Source organism: Lonchura striata, chromosome 11 (assembly GCF_046129695.1).
Source record: "Lonchura striata isolate bLonStr1 chromosome 11, bLonStr1.mat, whole genome shotgun sequence".
Taxonomy (NCBI): domain Eukaryota; kingdom Metazoa; phylum Chordata; class Aves; order Passeriformes; family Estrildidae; genus Lonchura; species Lonchura striata.
Window position 1 is genome coordinate 23,086,479 of NC_134613.1, and position 18,669 is coordinate 23,105,147.

Sequence of the window (18,669 nt, forward strand, 5' to 3'; positions counted from 1 at the left end):
TGTTTCTTTTCCGGTGGGGTTTGTCCGGGCACCTCTCCCTGCCGTGCTGCCGGGCTTTTCTGGAGCGCGGTCCCCCTCAGGGAGCCGGGGCCTCCGCGGGCGGCGATGGAGGCGCGCAGCCTCCCGCCCTCCTTCCCTCCCAAACACGCCGCCGAGGGAGGGAGGGAAGGAGGGGGTGGAAGCCGGGCCGGGGCGGCCAGCAGGCAATTTGCATGAGAGACAGACTGGGAATGAGCTGGAGTGGGCGCCTCTCCGCGCACACAGAGCGGGGCAGGAGGGGGAGGAGGAGGGAGCTGCCGCCGCCGCCGGGGAGAGGCGGCGAACTCCGGGCAAAGTTTGGAGCCGCGGGCCCGCGGCGCTGAGGCAGCGGCGGGGCCGGGCCGGGCCGCGGGTGTGAGGCGGCGGAGCCGGCGGCGGGCAGAGCGCGGAGCCGGCGGCGGGCGCTGCCGGCACAGCCAGCATGTCCTCCATCCTGCCCTTCACTCCTCCCATCGTCAAGCGGCTCCTGGGCTGGAAGAAAGGCGAGCAGAACGGGCAGGAGGAGAAATGGTGCGAGAAGGCGGTGAAGAGCCTGGTGAAGAAGCTGAAGAAGACGGGGCAGCTGGACGAGCTGGAGAAGGCGATCACCACGCAGAACATCAACACCAAGTGCATCACCATCCCCAGGTATGGGTGCGGGGGGCGCGGCTCGAGGGGCGTGCGGGACCCGCAGGGACCCCGAGGGACCCCGAGGGACCCGCCGGGACCCCGAGGGACCCGCCGGGACCCCGAGGGACCCGCAGGGACCCGCCGGGACCCCGAGGGACCCGCCGGGACCCCGAGGGACCCCGAGGGACCCGCCGGGACCCCGAGGGACCCCGAGGGACCCGCAGGGACCCCGAGGGACCCCGAGGGACCCTCAGGGACCCCCGGGCCCCGGCACGGCCGGGCAGGGCTCGGCGCGGTGTCCGTCCTCTCTGCCTGCTCCTTACCGAGCTAAGAAAAACCCCGTTCTGCCTGCAGAACTGAATTACTCTGTAGTAACGAGAGAGAAAACGTAGTGGAGAAAATATGCCTCGAGCCGAGATCATAAAAAAGAAAAAAAAAAAAAACAAAGTTGGAAGCGCTGCGGAGCAGTTCCACTCTTATTGTCAGAAGTTTCAGCTTGTTCTCAAGTGCTGTTGCATTTAGATTTTCTTGTGATTAGCGCGTTAGGAAAACGGTTTTGTTTGGGTTGTTTGGCCTCTTCCTTACTCCTCCGAAGGGGTCATTTAGAGCCCTGCTCTGCTGATGTTTTCGAGTTACTTTTTAAATCGGGAATGCAAATGGCAGAGCTGAAGGAGGTCGTTTGGAGTGAAAAAAAAAAAAAAACCAAAAAAAACCCCACACATGTCAGGGTGAATATAACTGATTTTTTTTCTTCCATTTTTTGAATGAACATAGATTTTATTTTCAGTCTCCATTCCGAACTCGATCCACAGGGCCATCATAAATCATAAAAGACGTGTATAAAACTATCCCATCTAAGAACAATTTTCCAAGTAACTTTCAAATGGCTGCCCACAAGTGGTGTTTTATTGCTGCAGATTGTTGAATTCTGTGAGCTCAGCCAGATGACTGCTGGGTCTGTTCCTGATTGTGTTTGAGAGTATTTTTTTTTTTTTAAGCAAAGGCCAAAGTTCATCCCAAATATTTGAATGCTGCATAATTGTGTGCTTCTGCGTGAGAAGATATCTGTGTGTGTGTGTGTATTCATGCTTCTCTCTGGCACAAACAAATGTATGCTTTCTTGCTTGTCAGAATGATTTAATATGCAGGAGCTGATACAAAGCAGCATCTGTTGCATGAAAAAGTGAAGCAAGTAGCTTAGAAATGTGGATGTTTGGAGCTCCTGAAATTTTCTTCCAACAACTGCAGTGTTTTTTTAAAAGGAAAAATAAAGCCTCCTTATCTTTTTTGGTGCTGAATGACTTTGGCCAAGATTTTGGCCGGTAATGCAAATGAGAGCTCTCAGCCTTTGTTAGAGTTGCTCCGGCTTCTACTTGAAGCAGAAATCAAAACCTGTAGAGCCACCACGCAATACAAATGCCTTAAAATCTATATTTTTCAAGTTCTTGGTAAGCAGCGTGCTTTCCACGTAGATAATTCCCTGAAATATTTACCATTTAAAGCACTTCTCTGTAATATTTACCATTTCAAAAGAAGAAAATTTCTGGAGCAGCCCTGCTGCTGTGACCTGGGTATTGTGTCTGGCTGATGCTGACCCGTTAGGGAGCAGAGCATGAAGGCCCGTGGAACTTCTGTGACTCCTAACAGAGTGGTTTAGATAAGGAAGGATTTGATATTTTATGATTTAAAGGAAGAAAAGTGTTGGGCCAAACACAATGCTTTATTAAAAGAAAAAAGGTAAAGTTTGAAAATAAATAACAACGCAAACATATGTCGCAAGTCATGCAGACTCACCTTCAGAGATTGTCCTGACTGTTCCTCATCTGTTAAAGAAAATCTGTGCAGAAATTAAAACATTTTGTGTTAATTTATGACACTGAACCTGGATCCTACAGATCTTAAACCTTGGTATGGGGGAGGCATCAGCCTGTTTTGGTGGGAGCCCCTTATACCTTGGCATTAATTTTTAAACACAACTTCATATCTGCTTTTTTATTGTTTAGAAATGCCCGTGGTTAGGTTTTTCTGTGCTGAGATGTTAACATCTGTGTGTCAGAGGTTGGGGAATGGGGTGGGAGCATGGAACAATCCCTGAAGTCAGTGCAGAGCTGCAGCTCTGACCAGGCCTTGTGACTTTAAGAGCTGTGCCTTTTCCTCTGGGCTGCACTGCTTGTCCTAATGTATCTGTGAATCTGATTACTGTGTCATCTGAAATTAGTGTTTGCAAGACGATTTTAGCGTGGTTTTCGTTTGCTGTTTGTTTTTTTCATTTAATAATTTTTACGTATGTCATTTTACTATTTACTCAAATGATATGCTGGGGAGGGGGGAAAGGGGGGAAAAGCATCATTAAGGATTAGCTCATGTTGTGCATTGTCCGTAATGCATCAGTAGACTGAATTACAGTGGAGCCATGCCAGTGATGACTCTGGCCCAGCAGGAGCAGGGTAAGTCCAAAATTAGCTATTGTATCCATGAGACAGAGCAAGTTTTACATGGAAAAGGGCTCGAGCTTTGCAGAAACATTGCTTGTGGGAATGAGGGCTACACAGCAAATTCCTGGACTGATCAGGTGGGATTGTTTGAAGAAAGGACAGGAAAATATATTTGTTTTGTTGTAGGGCTAAGGAATTAGAATAACAAATGTATTCCTGCTGTCATGTTTATCTGCTGGGATCTGGAAGCACGTACTACATGCTATCTCCTGACAGATTAGTAAACAGGGATTAGTTTATTTGCTCAGCATGTGTTACTTCTCCAAGTGCTCAATTTCTGAGGTGGTGTGACAGATACCCCAGGTGTTCTGTTGGGAGAACCTGTGAAGATAGTAAAAGGCTGGAGAGGCCTTCAAGGATTTCAGCAACTCTTCTGGCAAGAAGGATTTTTCCTTCATGTTTTTACTGCTGGAGGAGGAAGTCATTTCCACCTGAAAAACTCTGGTCTCAAACCAGCTGATGGTTTCTGGTGGTGCTGCTGCTGCACAGGACGGCTCCTTTAGAGGATCTTCCTTCCCTGCTCCTCTGGACACAGCTGCCAAAGCCCATCCTGCCCCAGCAGGACCTTTCTTTAAACCTCTGTGCCCGAGCTGGTGGCCTTTAGTGCCAGAGCTCACCTAGTGAGTCGGGTCTCCCTGGCAGAAAGGGTTTTTCATCCTGTATTGGGTGATAAACGTTGAGAAGACACATTCTTCTGCTCATTAAAATGCACCCTTTGTCACAGTTATCTTGAAAGCCCAGCTTTCAGAATGAGCATTTTTATCACTTTTCAGACCAACCTGGGCACAAGTGTGCCATTAACACCTACCCAGCACAGGCAGGAGGGTGTTTGTGGCCTCTCTGCCTTGCTCTGTGAGCAGGCAATGATCTGCTCCAGCTGCTCGCAGGATTTTTGGTGGCTCTGTTCTCTTCAGAGACCCAAAAATGTGGTCAGAGTGGCGTCTACATCTGACATTCATACAAACCTGCAAAAACCCCTGAATTTCTAATACTGTTCTGAGCAGAAGAGAGGCCGTTTTGTGCACCTGAGAAACCAGCAGCATTTGCCCTGCAAATGAAGTGTGGTGAGTGTTGAACTCAACTTTTTTAGGGTCTGATCTGCAGAAAGCAGACCATGTGACAGGCACTCGGTAATTTCTACAAGCTGTGCAGTGTCTGTAGTCTTGCTTTATGATAGTAAATGCTTTGTTTCAAGAGCTTTAGTGGTGCTACACACACAAAGACATAAATCTCCTGATATTTTGTAATATATTTTCATATGGACATTTTTCTTTTGAACTCATTACTGTATTTATTTGTTTTGGTATCACCAGTGGTTTTAGGGGAACCAGGATTCCTGTATGTAAAGATCACCTTCTTTTAAGTAGTGGGTTTTTTTTTTAATTTAGAAAACAGTTGTGAAGAGAGGTGGGTGTTATTTCTTGTGGAACTCATCTGATAAGGGCAGAATGTACCAGTTAAAATGAAAACATGGCACATTTGCTTCTTAAAAGCCACTGAATATGGTGTTCCTTAAATGATTTACATTTTGGTGGGGAAAACCAGGGATAATACACAAGGAACTTAATACATAATGATAATAAAGAAGGAACATAATTATTTCAGGAACATCTTGGGTGTGAGCACAGCTTCTGTTGTGTTGGGAGTTGACCACACAATATTTACAGAACTTAATCGTGTTCTTAGGTTTGAGGGGATACCAGGAAAAGAGGAAAACGGTGAGGGTATTAAGTGGCAGAGGCTGTTTGCAAGACCCTGAAGGATGTTGTGGTTTCACACTATGGTGTGATTTTGGGGTCACTGGACTTGCTCCTTGTGGGTCTCTTCCAGCTTGGGATATTCTGATTCCAGACTCTTTTTTGGGACTGCTGCCCATCTGACTGCAGTAAGCAGCAAAGGACCAGCCACAGCTTTGTGTGTCCATGTGCAAATTTATGTATTTTTCGATACCAGTTTCAAGCTACTTTGTTTTCAGTTTTCTATCCCTGAGTGTGAGGAGCTTTAATATTTCCTGGCCTTGTCTGGGAGCGCCTGCAGGGGCTTAGCCCTGGTGTGCACCTCAGGCTGCCATCTCCCTGCCCGGCTCCATCCTGCTGGGGATTTTCCTGCTGCAAAGCCGTGGCAGTGACCTCTGTCCTGCCCGAGCCCTGGGCAGGTTTTACAGCCCTGCCCAACCTTTGTGCTGCTGCAGTGCCCTCAGCAGCTGTGGTGGCCTCTGTGGGACTCTCAGGCCAGGTCTGAAGGTGGAGGTAGGGTGAGTCCCCATGAGCCTGAGCCTGACAGACCTCCAGGAGTGTTTGGGCAACTCTCTTGGGCCCAGGGTGTGACATGGCCTTGCTCCTGTGTGGGGCCAGGAGTTGGACTCGGTGACCCTTGTGGGTCCCTTCCAGTTCAGCTTTTTCTGTGTGATTCCATGATTTTCTGCCTGCAGTGCTGCTTCTCCATCAGTGCCTTTCTCAACTCCCTCTCTGGGCACAGGTTTCTGCTCCCTGCAGCCCCTCCAGCTTTTTGTCACCCCCTTGCACTTACTCCTGCCTCTTACATCAGCTTGGGTGATGTGTGTGGAGTTGTTGTGTTCCCAAAAACAAAGCACTGCTGTCAGGCTGCGGCCATAATGTTGGTACAACCAGTTAGGGAGCAGCTACACACTCAGTTATTGTGGCACAGACAAGGAGCTGGGAGAAGAGGGAGGCTGGGGAGGAGTTATGTTCTCTCCCTTTAAAAGAGTTGCTGCTGGCATAGCACAGCAGCCCTTTATTAAGGTGTCTCCTCAGTTTTGTAATTTCTCGTGCAGTCATTACAATTCAAACCCTCTTGCAAATATATATGTGTTTTTTTACCTGAATTTTGCAGGGCAGCTCACACTTTGCATTAAAACCAGTGATAAATTTCCTTCTGTCTTGAAAAAACAACTGGAATGTTTATCCAGGACACTGAGAGGCTAAAATGGATTTTACCACTCGTTAAGATGCTTTCAGATATTAATATCTCTGTCTTTCATTCTTCTGCCCTTTCTCAAGAGACTAGAAGAGTTAAAATAGCTTCTGAAGGGACTCATGATGTTCTCATTATATTGTGTAGTAAGTGTTGAATCTGTGTGAAATAAAATGTTTAAAATGGTTGCTTAACTTTCATAGTATTAGGAAAAGACCCTGAATATCTCAGTCATTTAAATATAATGAGAAATAAATGCAAAAAATTGATGAAATAAAGAAATACACACTGTACAGGATTATCACATCAGGGATCCAATTAAAATTAGTTCTTCTAATAAATATTGGTTTAATAATGTAAACTTGTGATTGCTATATTATTACAACAAAAATAAAATTAACGAGATTTAATGGACTGAGCAGCCATTAATTTTCACTTGTTAATTTATTAGGAACTTCTAATGTTGTTAGATGCACAGTAAAGCCATTATCCTGCATGAACTACTTGATGAAATAAATAGGGGCAACAAGTGCTCGAATTAAATTGAAATCAGTTTTTATTCCCAAATTATGTCTTTCTGTTGTTAGGGGTTTTTTATTATTACTATGTTTTAGCTTTCCTCTGCTGAGTGCAATTAAATTTTCAGGGATGGGATGCAGCACTCCCTCCAGCCAGGCTTATGAATAGTCCTAATTAACTTTTGTCCTTGTCTGCCTTGATGTGTTTGTAAAAATCCCTTTTCCAGCCCCGAGCTGCCGGTGCTGATGGGCGAGTGAAGCCAGGGCAGAGGTTCTTGCAGTTCCAGGGGGTGACTCCAGCAGGTCCAGCAGGCGTTTGTTGATTCCTTTTGGAATTGCTGATAATTACACAGCTCTGTGTAGCTGAGGAGCCGGTAGTGTGTGGATTGTTGCAGTAATGCAGTAATTTTAAAGGTGTTGTGAAGCCTTTCAGACCTGATCCTCATTTGTTGGCATCTCTTTGCCCCCACAGTGGTGGGACTTGCCCTTAGGGAAGCTGGACTGCTCCAGGTACTGTGCCTCTGTACAAACAATACGAAGCCAGAGCTCTTTTTTTTGGTCTTAAAGACTCAGCTCCTCAGAGGACACAAATGTGAGTGGGAATAACCTATTCCTGCATAATAATAGCAGCCCCATTAAAAACGAGCCAAATAAAACCAAGGGTAACCCTTAACTTCACAAGAGCCCAGCCAGGTAAGAAATAACACCCTGCTTTCTAAAGGGTCACTCAGGGATATGTGAGCTGCAGTAGGAAATCTTTGTTAGCTAAGGAAACCTAAGATAGCCACACAGTCCCAGATACCCAGATTTGTTCCTTCAGCAGCAAGGGAGGTTTTTATGTGTGCTGCAGAGACTTCTGACAGCAGCTGCTGCTGTGGGAAACGTGGATCATACTTCTCATTGCTGAGCCTCATGAAAAAACGTGCTTAAAACTCCAGTGAAACCTGTCTAGGAAAGGTGAAGAGATGATCCTGATAAATTTTTGTATGTCACAAAAAAGCCTTCACAGCTCACTTGCTGTTCAGCACTGGGTGATGAGGGTGAGGAGGGGCCAGGTTCCAGGTGGTGCGGCTGTGCTCTGTGTGTGCCCAAATTGTCCTGGAGCACCTGCACAGGTGGGCTGGGTGCCTGCCCCGTGATGGGACCATGGAGCAGATTATGGAAAAGGAGGGGTGTGAATCCTGGAGAGAGGAACTGCAGTGGGTGATGTGGCAGGATCCTGTCCCTGGGGTTCTTGCTTTCTCCAGGGTTCTCAGGGGGACAAGAGTGGGTGAACCCTCCTTAGCTCACTTAATTTGCAGTTGGGAATTTCAGTAAATTTCCCTTACAGGTTGCGTCATAGGAAAGGTCGGAGTTTCTCTGCAGTGGTGACGTTCATTAACCATAACTCAATCTTTTTTTTAAAGAGGAAGTCAAAACAGAAATTTCCTCCTTTGTGGTGCAGTGACTGAATGATGGATGCTGACACTGACTCTCCTTTTTCATAACAAAAGAGGAGAATCTTTGTCCTTCCTGTTTTAGTTGCTTGAACGTGAAAAGAGAAATTCACTTAATCTTCACACATGGAGAACAGTTAAGTTCACAAAAATGTTGGGCTGAGAGGAGGACATCTGTGGCACCTGAGAGTGTTTCTGTGTTGAATGTGTGAGTTGTTGCTTTATCTACTCAACAGCTGGAGAATTCTTTTTTCCCCAAATTTCCTTTCCCTCCATTAACTGGAATTTTAGTGTTTCTGTGTGGGAAGACAAAGACCCAGCTACAAGAACTTTTAATTCTGTTATTCTGAGCAAGACCAGATGTGGGTTTTTTTCACAGGGATACGAAGTCTATGGTTTCTATACATGTGGAACTGTACAGAAAGGTCATTATTTGTTGAACAAATTGTTGTTCCCCTGCACTCAAGATGCAGAGCCAGTTTGTAGCACATGTGTAACAAACAGTATCTGAAAAATCAGTGTTTAAAAAGCACTCAGTCTAAATAAAAGGCTAATAAGCAGCTGGAGGCTTTTCCCACTCTTTGTGTTTGTGTAGTTACATGGATTTCAGTAAATTTACTTCCAGTTTTCAGGCAGTGAAGGGAGAGTCAGGCCAGCGCAGGAAAGCAGTGAACTGAAAACAGGGGAGATGTCTCTGTAGGTTGATATTGTCCACTTTTCTGAATTTCTTTTAAATGCAGGGATTTGGTGGTTTCTGTGGGTTCTTTGCAGGATTTGAAGCTGCCCAGCAGAGCCTGTGAGACCTGGGGGCTCCAGCCCCAGGACTTCTCAGGCCTGGGCTGGAAGTCTGGCAGGAAGCCAGGCAGGGTTTAGCTGAAGTTTGATGAAAATTATATTTCTCTGCAAAACATTTAATTTTCAGAGGAGTTCACTCATATTTCAGTGAGGGTTTGCTGATGGGCACTGGTGGGGCTGGGCAGAGACCCTCCACATTTGTGGCTGAGGCACCTCTGGAGTGGGAGGTCCTGTGCCTGGGCAGAAGGCAGCATTGGGCTGTTCTGTGTTTGTTTTTATTTTTTCCTTTTTTAACCATTTTAAATGGCTTTCAAAACAGTGGTGAAGCCATTATTCCAATGTGCCCCTGCCCTGCCCCACAGCTCCACAAGCTCAGGAAGCAGAAATGTTTTCTAGATAAAGCCCCCCACAATTACAGACCTTGAACAGGAGAGCACAAGGTCTGCTAAAGACATCTGTTCCTGCTTTCCCTGCATTCAGCAGCCTGTGGGATAAAAAATCTGGAATAGTTGTTGATGCTGGCCTGGGACCTTCAAACAGAACTCCACTGGGTACTGGAGATGCTGGATTAATGACCATGAAAGAGTTCCACAGGCTTGGGATGAGCAGACTTAGAGATGACTTGGCTAATCTTCCTCCATGTCTGATTATTTGGCTTAAATTTACCTGACTTAATCAGTATAAGCTTCACCAGCAGTCAAATCTGTCCTATTGGTCTGTTTCATGTCATTGTTTTCTGAGCAAAATTACCTTTTTTTTTTTTTAATAACCAGTTTTTGCACAAGAATGGTAGAAAGTGCAAACCAGAAGATTTGAAACCACTGTGGTAGAATGAAGCAAAATGGCAAATTTTGAAGAGCAGAAAAATCACTGTCCATATTTTGGAGCTGATACAACTTTCTAGCTGATTTCTGTTGCTAGTAAAAGTCTGTTGGCACTCTGCAAACTGAGCTGAGCTTTGCTCTGAATTAGATGCCATAAATAACTCGTGTGTAGGTAGACAGCTGATCATTGAAGCTTTTTCCCAAGCCTGGTTCTTCTTGTTTGGGAGAACTACAGGCTGAAAGTTCAGGTATAGAATTGCAATTGCATCTTTGTTTTTCCCAATCATAACTGAATAAAGATGGGGTTTCACTTGTGGATTGCTGCATAATGAATGCACATTGTGGTTAGGGAAGGCTGAAAATACCAGGGTTTGTTCCACACCACTGTGTAACTGTGAGCAAAACGCTGCACCCTGCTTGTACCTTAACTACCTCCCAGATGCACTCCTTGCCTGTCAGGGAATTAATTACAGTTGGGAAAGCTCTTAAAATCCCAGGATTTTAAAAACCTGTTGCAAGCCCCATTACCTCGCTGCTTTAAAAAGCTTTCTGCTGCTGCCCAGCATCTCATTTGTACTAAGAAAGCAATTTTAATTTTTTGTTGGAAGCTCTCTTTGAAATTATGTAGGTGCTATGTCAGTGAGAATATTAGAATTCCACAGATGTTTAGTGGTAAACCTTGGCTGGGTTTGCCTAATATTTATCTATTCATCTCAGGAGCAGTGCCTCCTGTACACATGGAATATTTTGACTGGTTGATACACATCATACCACAGAGTTCTGCTCCTGAGCTCCAGTCTGAGGTCTGTTAGCACAAGTCCAGGGGAAACTCTATGCATGTAGCCTCATGTTTTCAGTTAACTAATATTCTATAGCCATATGTGAATTTAATGCCATCCAAATACAGCATGGCAAATGAAAAAAAATGTGTGTCTGTTCCTGGTGGAGTTTTACAACCATGACCTGCAGCAAAACCACTTGGAAAAATGTAATTTCTGTACCTATAGTTGTGTCTGTTACTGAATGTTTTGGCAGCCTCTGAGTGTTGAGAACTCACATCTATTTGCTTCAAAGCTGCTTTGCATCTGAAGACTTTGTGGGGAATTGTTCTGAAGGAGATGACTGAAAACTAATAGCTGGCCATCTGGCTGGAAACAACATTATTAATTAAACGTTCTCTTTTAAATCATTTACAAGTTTGAAATAAATGCTCTTTTCAAAGCTATTGAAGCAAGATGAATTCGAAGCCCTGCTGTGGGAAACAGAGTATTTAATATATCTCCTCACTAAATTTAAGGATGAAGAAGTAACATCTGAGATCAAGGTTACTTAGATAAGCTGAGAGGAAACCAGCCTGTGGATTTTTTTCCCTGTGTGCTTTACATGGTTACTTTCCTTGAAGGAGAACAATTAAGCTCCAAAGCTGGCAGCTACTCCCATTTGAAATAATAATAATAATAATAAATCTTTACTATACAATATTCATTGAGTCCTCTTAAAGACCTTTTCATTATGTGCTTTTGAAGGGGAAACATTTGTGGCCTCTCATTTTATACCAGAGTTCTGATCTTAAATCCTTCATAGCAGAGGATTTTAACCTCTTCTGCTGATAGAGGAGAGTGAAATCCTGAGAATGGGGTTGATTTACCTGAGGCTAATGGGGCTAAGGGCACTTTGGTGCAGACATCCTAAGGCCTGCTGCAGTTTTCCGTATCCAGGACTGAAGTGGCATCTCCCTGTGCTCTTGCTGGAAAACAGGAATCAGTTCAAAAGCTGCTCTCTCTGTGTTACACCAGTAATTTGTAACGTGGGGATTTTACATTCATGAAACTAGTTTTCAATTAAATAGAGGAAGAAGCCTCTAGCATTTTAGAATTGTGGACTCAGAGCAGTGTGGATTGGAAGGGACCTTCCAAGCTCCTCTTGTCCAGCTCCCTGTAAGTCCAGGGACATCTTTTACTGGGGTTACTCAGAGCACCCTCCAGCCTCCCTTGGAACACTTCCACTGCTGGGGCATTCACAGCTTCTCCACTCAGAAAAAGTAAGAAAGTGCTGAGGATACACCTCAAGAGACGTTATTTCATTTTATATCCATATTTTCCAGACTTAGGATGAACATGGAGCCTTTCTGCTGTGATTTTTCAGTACAATTCTTTGCTGGAGTGTCTGAGTGACCCAGAAACCAGCTTTGATTCAAACCCATCCATATTGCAGTTCCTGGTGGCTGCATGTGGAAAATATGTGTATTAGGGTCCTGGAAGAACAGAGGAGCCATTTGGATGGATAGAAATTCATAAAGGGAGCACCCTTAAACAGGGTCAAAAGAATAGTTCCATGTAACCATCCCCTCTGTTTCCTCCCTTTACTTCTCCATTTATTCTCTGATGGGATTTGTGGTGCAAAACAAAGTTGGTGCCAGACACAGATGAACCCACGGAGCCAGTGAAGGTCTTGGAAGTGCTGAAGTGGGGTCCTGTGAGTCCCTGCTCTGCATGCCAGGCTCTGCTGGTCTGCTGGGGGAGCTGCTTCTAAACAGGAATAAAAATAGCCATTGGAGTGTTCTGATTTTAGAAAGAAAAAATAGCATTTATTGGATTATGATTGGCTGATGACTTTGAAGCTGGAGAGAGTTTTATGTTACAGAGCTTCTCACTCTGCTTATTCTCTCAGTTCCTGTTCTCCCCCCTCCCCTTTTCTTTTTCCTCTTTTCTTGCTTTCTATTTTTAGGATGGCATTTCAGAGTTTCTGCTCTACTGCCAGACCAGCTATTCCAGAAGAAAGAGGAAAGGTGGGAGGTAGAGCTAATGAGCACTGTTATTAATTTGGCTTTTGAGTTGGTGTTCAAAGTTTATATGTTTCCAATTTGTCTGATAGTCAGTGAAAGAAATCTGTTTGTGCTCGAAGCCATTGATCATGCACATTTGACAGTCTCCTCAATAAAAGAGAGGGGAGCAGGAAGTTTAGGACTGGAGAGAGGCCATTAAAAGTTTAAGGTCAATTTTTTATTTTGTTATATGTGTGTGTGTATATTTTGGTTTTTTAATATATATGTAAAAATTTGTATCCCATACAATTAGCTTCAAGTGGAACATGGCATTTAATTAATCATTCTGTGGAGAAAAAAAAAAGTATTGTAACTTCATTAAAAAATGGTAATGGTCTATTACCACTGGAACAAAAACACTTGTTTAGTGTTACATATGCCCACATAAATAAAATAATAGGATAAAGGTTTTCCAGTCAGCTCGAATGCTGATCAGAGTTGCTTTCAGGGCATAAAAGCAGGGAGAGGGAATTTTCAGGAGTACCCTGGTGGGTGTGGGTGTGACATTGCTGCACCCTCCTGGGAAGGGCTCTGGTGCTGGGTGGCCTTGCTGCTCAAAATTGTTCCTGAGCTGCAGCTGCCCAGAGGCTCTTGGCTTCTTTGTGCCTTTGTGACTTCCATTCTCCTGTTTATTTGTTTAGGGGTTGGAGTGGCTTTTTTGGTTAAAATATTATTTTTCTCCCTTGTGCCGTGGCTGAGAACTTTAAACAAGAGGGAAAGATGGTTATTAGGAGGACAGGGAAAGGAACAAAAATGTTCTTTGTTTTGCAAGCAAAGTTACTCAGTGTGAATGTGTAAAACAACCCAGCCACAGGTTCTTGGCTTTGAAGCCTGACTGGGGGGTGGTTTTTGTTTTTTGTTATTAGTTCAGTAAGTCACATTTTTCACCTGTGTGAGTTTGGGACTATCATTTTTGCACATGCAGAGCAGCTCTGAATTTCCATCACTGTGAGAGGAACTGGGGAAGCACAGAAGACTTGCTCTCACTTTTGCTTTAGGATCACCTCTTGATTTTACAAATGGTGTCACATTTCATTCTTAATTTTGCTTTGCAATCCCTGTGCTACTTGGAGCTCTGAAGGATATTTTTCTAGGCCCATCTGAGGGTTGAGTGTTGTCAAAAGGTGGCCAAAAGTTGGTCCAGTGTAACTGCCCATGTAATGTAGTGCTGCAAATTAAATAACCCAGGAATTATTTTTTGAAGACAAGGATCATTTCAAGACACAGCTCATAACTTTTCTACCAGTGATTCAATAACTTATTCCTGTTGGTTAAAAATTGCACCTCACATCGAGTCGGAGGCAGTGCCAGCTTGGAGAATATTTTTAAATTTAATTTTTATTTTTATTATTTTCAGCAAGTGAGGCTGTTACTCCAAGGTACTTACCCCCATTAGAATAAGAACATTTTAGAATCTATAGGAGACAAACAAGTCTTGTGCTTCACAAAGCTGATCCAGTTTGTTTTATGGCTGTCAGGGACACTGAGGAGTGCAGCCTAATGTGAAGCTGGCAGTCCTTTGGGAATTCAGGATAACCTTTCTCCAGTTTAGCTTTCTGCTGTTATCTCCTGGCACAAAAGAGTGGAAGAGAGAGCCAATCAAGTGTTGAAAATTTGTCTGTGCCTTCTGTGGTTTTCAGGCCTGAAGAAGGTGACTGAGGAAGACCCTGAGTGTGTGTGCTGTGCAGCAGCTCACAGGGGTGAATCTGCTCCTGGGGGTGTCTTTTGGCAAGTTTGAAATGAAGTTTTTCCCAGGTTGAAGAAGCCAGAAGCCACTGTGAATGTGTGCAGTGGGCTGGCAGATGCAGCTTGGCGTAACAAGGGCATTATGTTGCTGGAAGTTGAGATAACAATAACCCCTGCTTTTATTTGTCAATAATTGTTTATCTTTTACTTTAAACCCAGATATTTTCTTCATATGCCAATAAATGGCAGAGTGGATTTGGACCATCACTGGCTGTGCTGCTGAGCTGTTTGGAAGCCAAATTAATTGTAACAGAATTGACAGCTCTGAATTCTCAGAGATCCACGTACTTTTATACTGTCTTATCTCTCCATATTATGATAATGCTACATCAGTAACATAATTTTATTTCTGGTTCCCACTTCAATGAGTGTAGCTCCTGTTAACTACAAGCCACTGCAGGAATGTTACCCACTGGTGAACCGCTCGTCTTTGAAGAGTGTGCCTGTGCTGGAGGGGTTTGTTTTCTCACATCCCACACCGGGGACTGGCAGCTTCCTGTCCCCATCGCTCCCCGGGATTGTTCAGTACGAGCTTGTGGCTTCAGCAGCAGGTCGGTTTGTCATGATTTCACGGTGAATAGGCACCTAACCACATGCAAAAGGCGCTGCTGTTGGCCATTTGGGGACGGTGCTGAAGGTGACAAGCACTGAAGATGCAAACTCCGATGCCTTTTGATGTCCCCTTCAAAGAAAACGCTAAATGCTCTTTATTGTGTGAGGTGAGTGGCCCGTTAGTGGCCGTGTCCTTTAATGAAGAACTTGAGCTCTTACATTATCCTTAGTCTGGCACTTTTCCTGAGTGTTGAAAGCGTTTCTGTGCTGGAGCAAGGTGTTACAACAAAGTCAAATGTGGGTGCAAAACTGCCTGGGTGTAGCAGGGATTTGGCATCCTCGTGTGGAACGTGAGGAGCTGAGTGACCCTTGTGCAACGAATAAATGAAATCCTGCTCCATCTTCTGAACGAGTCTGGCTCTGCAATTGGGGCATTCCTTGCACACAGATAAGATAATTAATTGAACAAGAGGCAACATCACCTGGCAGTTGCTTAATCTTCCTCCCCATTTGCAATAGTCTGCGATCCAGATATACTGAACAATGCAGATGTGAAATGCTGTAACTTTATAGCACTCTTTTATTTTAGTGAAAATCAGCTGCAGCACCCCAGGTTTTGTCAGAGATGAGACTGTTTCAGAATGTGGATGTGCAAATGTCAATGACAGGAATCGAGCCTGGAGTGTACTGAAAATATACTCCTTAAAATGTTTTTCTTTTAATTTACATCAAAAGTATCTTGTCTAATTTTAACATATTGTTGCCATCGGGTGGTGGTGTCCATATGCAGCTCCAATCAATGCAGCATTTCTTTCCTTGTCTTTTTGCCTTCACTGAAGCCACTCATGAAATTATTTCAGCTAAAACCTCTCATTCCCTGGAATCTGGGCTCTTCTTCTGCAATACATAAAGTGATAGATCAGCACCTAATAAAAGTGGGATTATCTCTGAGCTGGAAATAAGTAGAAAGAGCCTACTGTGGAAATGACAGGGCTTGGTTGTCATTACAGATTTAATAACAATACTCGTAGTAACTCCAGCAAGGTGAGGGTCTTCAGAGGGTTTTGTCACAAACTGCTTTTTACTCCTTGCAAACTCTTTAGACTTTGGCTGTTCAGACTGTTCCAATGCTCTCGCTGCAGTCATGCAAATATCACAAGCTGTTCAACTTGTTCATTTATTCTCTTGGAAAGGCAGAGAGGAAAAACAGCCTGGACTTGCACCCTGGAGGGAGCTGTGCAAAGCCAGGCTAAGGATTCTGGGGGAGAGCTGTGGAGTTTTCTGTTCCTTTGTTGATGATACTTTGCTTTCTGTCATCTCTTAGCAAATAATGAATAACAGAGATGGTGTGCTGCGAGACATGAAATCTGGAAGTGTTTATTCCAATTGTGTGTGAAGCAGAATCATCACCAGAGCCAAGTTTCTCACGGACTGGTCTGGTTTGTGCCTGGGGCAGGAGTTTACAGCTATCTTGGTAATAAAGGCTCAGGAGCTCTGGTATTTCTGCTTCCCAGGTTCCCTGTGCCTGGCAATTCCTGTCCCTTCTGGGATCAACACCTGTCTCTAATTTCCAGCAGTAACAAAGGACCCTGCTCTATAAAACCCTCTGCTGTTTGTGTGTGGAGCACTTTGCTTTTACAGTCCAGGGCTGGAGGACACCACAAAAGCAGATAAAAGCCAAGTGAAGCCACTGCTGCAGTAGGCCTAAAACAAACTTTTAAAAATCATGAGGTTTTCCTTCCTTCCCTTCGTGGTTTATTTTTGTCTTTCTTTTTTTTCTGTGGGGGAGGGGGTATGTGGTGAAGATTTATCTCTAAACACAAACACTGAAATTTCGGTGGGGATTTTATGCTCTGTTGTTTGGGGATTTTTTTATCACCTTCCCCACTTCAAGAACTGCTTTTGTAAAATCAAGATTTCCACAAACTCAGTCCTGCAAACCTTGCCATGGCCACCCCTGTGTCCATGGGGAGCTGGAGGAAGCTCCTTTGCCCTGTGCAGCCTTAGGATGAGTAATAATGGTCCTGCGTGTTCTGAAGAATTTTGCCAAATTGAGCCTCCTGGAAGTCGGTGGACTGATCCCATGTCTGAGTTTAACCCTGTAATTCCCTTCCTGAGATCTGCAGCTGCTTGTGCAGGTCTGTGGCACTGCCTGAGCTGTTGTCACATCCCTGGGCTTCTGAGAGGTGCTTTCCCTGCAGTGGCATTGCTTCAGTTTTATTTTTCACTCTTCACAGCAGATGCATTTAACAGCAAAGTTGCTGCTTCTTTGGACTCTAAAAGCATTTTGGATAGGATTGCTCATAAAGTGATTTTTCAGCTTGCAGTGCTTGCAGTCTGCTTACTATACATCTGTTTACTACTTTTCTTCGGGTTTTAAAGAAAGTGGAACATCAGATAATCAGTTTAACTCCTTGTTTCCAGTAATCACGTCTCTCTGGGCCAGCAAATGTAAAACAAAAGGAGGCATTGGGGGGCTGAGTGAGGATGTGGCTTCATGTTACAGCACTGCTTTAGCCCGGTGCTAGAGCACCATTAAAAGGCATAATGCCATTTCTGGCTGTCTCTGACTTTGCTGCAGTTCTGAGTCTCTTTTTATCTTTATGGCAACAGGACCACCCACTCTAATAGCTTGTAAATGGTGCATTCCTTGTAAATGGTGCACTTTTACATCAGAGCTTGTGGGTAGAGTTTTGACCTCTATTGAAATTAGTAACCTGGACAAGTGTGTCTTTCAGAAATGCATCCTGTCTTTATTTAAAGATACCAAGATAGACATTCCACAATGTTGGCTTTTTTTTTTTTTTTTTTTAGCAACTAATAATCTCTTCACATTAAAAAAAAATATACTATACTTCAGCTGCAATCTGCCCTGTGTCATCTTACAGGATTGCTTTATTTTACCTCTTTTGGCCAGACTGACAAATCCTGCAATATTTCCTTTTTCCCCTTCTATAAACATACTTCTTACCTTGCTGGGATTCAGACCTCACTCATCATTGTCTTATTAGAAACAATGGATTGAAACTCTCCTATCTTTTGTTTTAAGATGTTTTCCCCTAAACTGTTTTTGTGGGTTTATTTTTACCAAGATGATTGCTTACTGAAGTCTAAAAGCATTGTATTTAGAAAATTACCTTTGATCAAGCAACTTTCTCCTCTAACAAGGGAATTAAACGAAATTTGAGAAGATTTAAAGCTAGATTACACTTTAATTCTGTGGGGATCTTATCTTTTGCACTGGAGAGAAAATTTAACCCTGTGTCTGCCTATAGAAGCCTCCCACCAAATGATGTTAAATCAGGTGATGATGGCAAATTTTGTCTCATGATGGTTTTGTTTAATATTTTGGGTTGTGTGCCCTTGTAGCTTGTGCTCCTTCAAAGGACTTTTCTGAACCCAGCTCCAGAGGGGAAAGGCACTTGTGAAGTCACATCCTTTCTGCTGATCCAGTCTAAATTAAAGTTTGGAGAGGGATGGGATGTGGAACATGGGTGTCCCCATGGCCTGACACTTCTGTGGAGCCCAAACTTCCCAAATTCCTCTGCAGAGCCAGCCCAGACACCACTGCAGAGGTTTCCTTCTCCCCACCTGGAGAAGCCCTGTGATTATTTGTGGCACTTCTGATTCTGCCTAGAAATAGTTTTGGAGAGTAAGAAAATTCCCTTCACCCAGGGAAGTCTCTGATAAAGTTTCTTTAAAAACCCCTCACCCCTGAGGGGCAGAGCAGAGCTGGGTGATGAACCAGCTCACCTGTGCTATGGGTAGGAGCAACAAGTCAGAGTTGGGATTTCAGTGGGATTCCCACAATTTTCAGAAAAATAGAAAGTTAACATCTTCTACCTTCTTCCATATTTCTCTTAGTTTTCATTTAAGATCGAGTAGGATTTTACAATT

General features: G+C 44.1%; 1 protein-coding gene across 1 annotated transcript in view; it reads left to right on the forward strand.

The window, feature by feature from the left end:
- Nucleotides 1-381: 381 nt before the first annotated feature.
- The window catches only part of SMAD3 (SMAD family member 3), a 69,517-nt gene continuing 51,229 nt past the window's right edge, over nucleotides 382-18,669 (forward strand). The window contains exon 1 of the mRNA XM_021552621.3: nucleotides 382-666. Coding sequence (XP_021408296.1) covers nucleotides 461-666 — 206 coding nt within the window. The 5' untranslated portion in view covers nucleotides 382-460. The remainder of the gene's footprint in view (nucleotides 667-18,669) is intronic.